Source organism: Microcaecilia unicolor, chromosome 1 (assembly GCF_901765095.1).
Source record: "Microcaecilia unicolor chromosome 1, aMicUni1.1, whole genome shotgun sequence".
NCBI lineage: Eukaryota > Metazoa > Chordata > Amphibia > Gymnophiona > Siphonopidae > Microcaecilia > Microcaecilia unicolor.
Genome location: NC_044031.1, coordinates 288,571,168 through 288,577,167, shown reverse-complemented (window position 1 = coordinate 288,577,167; position 6,000 = coordinate 288,571,168). Strand labels below are relative to the sequence as shown.

At 37.5% G+C, this 6,000-nt stretch overlaps 1 protein-coding gene across 1 annotated transcript in view; it reads right to left on the bottom strand.

Annotated features, from left to right (window-relative positions):
* Positions 1-297: 297 nt before the first annotated feature.
* BASP1 (brain abundant membrane attached signal protein 1) overlaps positions 298-6,000 on the bottom strand; it is a 131,511-nt gene continuing 125,808 nt past the window's right edge. Inside the window, exon 2 of the mRNA XM_030207315.1 lies at positions 298-1,120. Coding sequence (XP_030063175.1) covers positions 400-1,110 — 711 coding nt within the window. The 5' untranslated portion in view covers positions 1,111-1,120 and the 3' untranslated portion in view covers positions 298-399. The remainder of the gene's footprint in view (positions 1,121-6,000) is intronic.

Below are 6,000 nucleotides of genomic sequence, written 5' to 3'. Positions count from 1 at the left end.
TCCTGCAACCACAAGTTACAGAAGCAAAAATTTAAAAGGAAAAAGAAAAGAAAAAAAGTTTGTTATATTGACGGAGTGCATTTACAGCTGTTTTTCAGATGGGAAATATAATGTTCTTTCAGCTTGAAGGTTCAACTTTTTACTATTTGCATTCTGAATTTGTAATATTGGTGGAATGCATATTTTGGTCATTTCCCCCCCTCAACACACATACACACACGCGCGCACACAAAAAATACTATTTGCATTTCTTTTAGGTTGTTGTAACATCCTGTTTTGGGCAATACATGTATGTTATTTTCGATTGGAATCAAGTTTGTTAGTATAGCTGAGAAAAAAAAAAACAAAATAAAAAAAAAAATCCATCATCACGAGTTATTTCAAACAGGCTGTCCATTGTTACTCTTGAGTTGCTACGGTTTGATCCGAATTAGGCGCTGGAACTTCAGGTGCTTTAACTTCCTCTGCTGGTCCTGCAGGCTCAGAGGCCTTAGGAGTAGAACTAGGTACTTCTGTTGCTGGGGGCTCCTTGGAAGAAGGTGCAGCCTCACTGCTGCTAGGTTTTGAGTCTGAAGCTGGTGCCATCTCACATTTAGTTTCTTGGCCTGCAGGTGGTGCAGGGGCTGCAGATGTTTTGGCTTCCCCTTCCTCCTTGCTCTTTTCATCAGCTTTGCTAGGTGCTGCAGCTTCCAATACCTTTGCATCACCAGTGGCTTCAGATGCTTTGGCTGGCTCAGTGCTGGCAGCAGGAGCAGGAGTTGTAGTCTGCTGCTCTTGCTTAGATGCTGGCTGCTCTGTGCTTGGAGGCTCTATTTTTGCATCAGCAACAGCATCAGGCTTCTCTGGCTCAGATTTCTTAATTTCCTCTTTGCTTGTGGCATCTTTCTCTCCTCCTTTGTCTTCTGTTTTGTTGTCCGCGACCTGCGAGTTACTCTTCTCATCCTTGTGATCCTTCACTTCTGCATTCTCTGTAGCAGGCTGGGTCTCATCGCTCCCTTTTTGCGTCGTCTCTTCTTCTGTGGTTGCTCCTTCAGTCTTTTTGTCTTTGTCTTTAGCTTTGTCATCGTTCACATTGTATCCCTTCTTCTTCTTGCTTAGTTTGCCTCCCATGGTTGGAGTTCTACAAATAAGAAGACAATCAGTTAGCAAACATGTAGATTTTGAGAAGGTAATTCAGGCATTAATGAAAACTGCTCCCAAACCCAATATCGTAAAGTCTACCACTCTCCATAAACGTGACATTCTACATTTCTTTCAAGAATGAAAATCATTGTATATTCTCATTGTTTGAACATTGTACAGATTATTATCTGCTTACACCTTAATTCATTATCATCAAAAATAAAGGAAGGTCATTACTTGATTTAACAATTCACCTCATTTACTAAGCACTGATACCTTTCAATATACAATACACAAACTGAGCCAACTAACTGAGCACCTCAGTAGTACAACCACTACACAATACTCAGTATTTCAGCACTGCAGCAGTATAGGTTTAGGTAAGGGTAAAGGGTGATTTCACCTGATATTTCATGACATTACGAAGCCATAATGGCTTATAAAAAAATGAACTACTTAAGCATATAAAATATTAAAAATACAGAAGTCATATAGGACCAAATTCTATAAACAGTGCCCCCAAAAAAGCACTAAGCACTATTCTATAACACCAGTCAAAGTTAGGTGCCACTTATAGGATAGCACTAAGAGCCAGGAACCACGAATACACTTAGGGATGACCATTTACACCAACGAAACCTTGGTGTAAAACCCCCATGCCTACACTGAATTGCTGCGATCTACCCATGACTTTGCCCCCTTTTTGGATCCGTACATAAATTTACACACGTATATTTTAATTAATGCCAATTAGCGCCAATGATTGTTAGGGCCGAAGTACCAGCATTAATTGGCTCATTGTTCAATTAAATTGCGAAGTAAACTGTGCACATGCCCAAATTTGCATGTGCAATTTAAAGCACCATTTATAGAATTTGGGGGATCGTGGTTTCTACATATACATATACTACTACTACTATTTAGCATTTCTATAGCGCTACAAGGCATACGCAGCGCTGCACAAACATAGAAGAAAGACAGTCCCTGTTCAAAGAGCTTACAATCTAATATATATATATATATATATATATATATATATATATATATATATATATATATTTTGTTTCCTTTATTATACAGGCATAGGGAAAGCAACAAGATCAATTTAAACTTTTAACGGAATCCTAAAATTCACCTCATCTAATGGACCCTCCCTCCCTGTGTGTTCATTTTGGAGGTTTTTTTTGTTTTTATAAACACACATTTTTAAAAGCTGTACATAAAATTATAAGTATGTCTGACAATATTATTGTGAAACAAATAGTGGAAAAAGTTTATCATTCCAATCAAGTAAATAATATCCTTACATCTCTCAAAAGAAATAATGGAGAATAGACCTCAAGAAAAGCCAGTGGTGCTAATAATTCTGAAAACGTTTTATAAATTTCCTTAAATTTCTATAAATTTTCAAAAATGTGATAATGAAAACAAGTTCAATAACACTTGAAATGAAAACAGCACACTTATCTTGATTCTTCAAACTCAATGGGGTCCAGTTTCGCCAACGCTTTTTCAAGGGAATAAATGTCCACGATTCCTATAATACACATCGCTCTCTCATGTCAATAGCTGCCTTTATCGTATGCATTTTCTACTATGATGATTTGTAGCCATTGTGGATGCCTTTTCAGAAGTAGTATTAGCAACACTGGCTTTTCTTGAGATATTTTCTCCTCCAATATTTATTTTGAGAGATGTAAGGATATTGTTTACTTGATAGCAACAATAAACATTTTCCACTATTTAAGATATTTCTCTTTTTTTTTGTGGAAAGCTCAGTTAGGTTTTGGCAATATTATTGAACAATATAATCTCTCCCTTTACTTTATAGGCAGGCATTAGAAATCTGCTTCACATCAACCACTCATTTTACATGAACTAGGTGGCCAGAGAATAAAAACTAATCAAATAAAAACAATTGTCCTACATAAGTGATCAGTAAAGACCATACAGTAGTGCAGAAAACAAGTGATATATATATATATATATATATATATATATATATATATATATATATATATATATATATATATATATATATATATATATAAAGAGAGAGAGAGAGAGAGAGAGAGAAAGAAAGAGACCCCTCCTGCCCATCACAGAAGGGAGGTATTTCAACCAGAGATGTCATTGTGATATGACCACTGGCAAACAAACACAGCAAAGGAGACAATGAAGAGGATGACAAAACATCCAAAGGACTCAAAGAATTCACATCGGAAGTTTAGTTCAGAAAATATACTGTACTCAACATGAATCATGTTTCGGCCACAGAGGCCTGCTTCAGGAGTCTCTGTAGTTTGTAAGTGTGATGTCTGAAAATACTAGAGCATCTGTGAATGGTAAACAAACAAGAAAGGAACGAACGAACGTACACAGTCTCTCTCATCTCAATTGAACAGCATCAGTACACTGATGTGCACAGAAAACATGCCAACCAGTGTCACCTTATATATGTCCATATAGAATATAAGCTCTTCAAACTCTTCTGGTAAATTATGCAACAACTCAAGATTGGAACAGCGCCCCTTTAGAATAGTAAAAAACCCATCAAATAAAACCACTGGGTTGCAGTTTTGACCATACTTTACAACTGCTTCGTACTTATAATTTCATATCCAAATATGTATGAATATAATTGTGCTCTGGGGGGTACGGGATAGGATGGGAAAGAAAGGGAAGAACTGATCATACCCCATGATCACAGAAGCATCTTACTGAACCTTTTTTTGTTTGGTTTTACAATGGGTTGTACATATGGCTAATTATCTAATTATGCACTGCCAAAGTCCATAGTTGCATATCTAATCTTAGTTTCATAAACGATGGAGTGGACTTTCAGAAAATTAGACATCCAGTCTTGTACTACTCCCATAGATGATTAAAACAAGGCAGCTAATTTGCATTGGTGCTAGACTTGCATATTGCACATTCACATACATGAAATTGCCCTCGTGTCCTTTGATTAATTAGCATATTGTACACCTAACATGCAATCCCCAAAGGACACAGCTGTCAAATCTCTTTTGGGCTTCTGAGACTTCATTAGGGTAATTCAAATGTATTCAAAACTAAAATGTATTAAAAAAAAACAAAAAAAAAAAACAAGTAACACAACTAATGACCCACTCAATTAAAAAATGAGTATGCCTGAAGAGTTTAGAGTTTGTGATTCCACTTCTACTTTTTTGAGATTTAAAACAAAAAAAAGTCAGGGATCAACTAAAAAATCTCCACTAATGCACAGTTATTTTTAGGACTGTACCAAGGGCAAAAAAAAAAGCCTGAATTATAAAAATTATAGCCACACTCGGAGGTAGAAATGTAGCTCAAATCACAAAAAAAACAGACGCTCACATCCTTCTTGTTTGAAGGGTGCAGATCATCAGGAAATCACATTTAACATAAAGGCTCCAATGTAGTAAAGCATGCACCAACCTTAGGAGCCTCTTTATTAAAGGTTAGCATGTGCTAAGAAGCCCATTTTATACCTATGCCTTCTTAAGCATTTAGGGCCTCTTATCAAGCCGCGCTAACTATTCTCATGTGGCAATGCCAATGACATCCACTCAATTGAATAGCCTTTGTCGGCATTACGGCACCGGCTTGATCAAAGAGGCCCTAAATGCTAAGAAAGCCATAGGTATAAAATGGGCTTCTTTGCCATTAGTGCATAGCACACGTTATAATTTAGAAAAAAGGGCCCCTTAGTTTTTACTTATGTTTTATGACCATTATTCCATGCTAATTTTACTCACATCACCTCCTTCAACAGAAGACTCTTGAGGCACCCCAGACTTCTACTCCACCATAAACTCAGGTGCAATGCTATTTACTCCTGTCGTGCTGAAAACACCACTAAAGGTCAGGCACTGCCGTTTTCTAACATACTGACGCAGAAGCAAGCAGAATCGATTCTGCATCCAACTTGAAAATGGGAGTTGATGTGGAAGATTCTAGGTGGTCACACACTAGTTTTGGGGTTTTTTTTTTGTTTGTTTGTTAAAGGAGAGGGGGCAGTCCAAGATTCCCTCTCAAAAGGGGCCATTTTGAGGAAAAAGGAAGCTGTCCTCTCATTGAGGTCACTAACCTTTATATGGACCCATCACCACAGCAAACGTCTTGAATTTCACTACTATTTTCACTTTTATTACATCTGGAACAAAGGGGTTTGGGTAGGATAGATAGAGCAGTATAATGGATAGGACAGATATCTGGCAACCCGAGGGCACAGGGTTCAAGTCCCACTGCTCCTTCCAGTGTCGCTGGATGTTCCCTCTCCCCACTTGCTCCAGGTGCAATCACAGGCTCTTAAAACTACCATTTTCACAACACACCATGTAAAATGTGCCTCATATCTAATATGCATAGTTTATATATTAGAAAATAAATTTGAGAAATGTATTACTCTTGATTGTAATTTTTCAGAGCAAATAGTCCTGGCATTCAGTAACATCAATGGGGTTTTTTTTATTCTGGATTGTGAATCAGGCTAGTATAATGTCCACAGTGTGGACCAGTGTCTGGATTCCTTTGTCCTATTTTAGGAATAATCTATATCATGCTCGTCCTTAATCAGTTCTATAACTAAATACAAATGGGAAACGTCTCGATGCTATTTTCGCTTGTTAATTGTGCACAGAGGATATTTAACTACATATGTATTGACTTGGGACCCTAAACGTACCAGATTTGTTGAGAAGTCCTTGTTAAAATGGTTCTCCCAGTTCTCAGCCTGTGCTTGCAACTCCTGGGGAGGGTAATCTCCTGTGGGTTTAGCAGAAGGCTGCCGACTGCAAGATCTGACAATCCCCAGTGGGCTTTATAGGTTCACATTCACACAACCAAACTTTAGTTTTTGGTTTCGGATTCAGC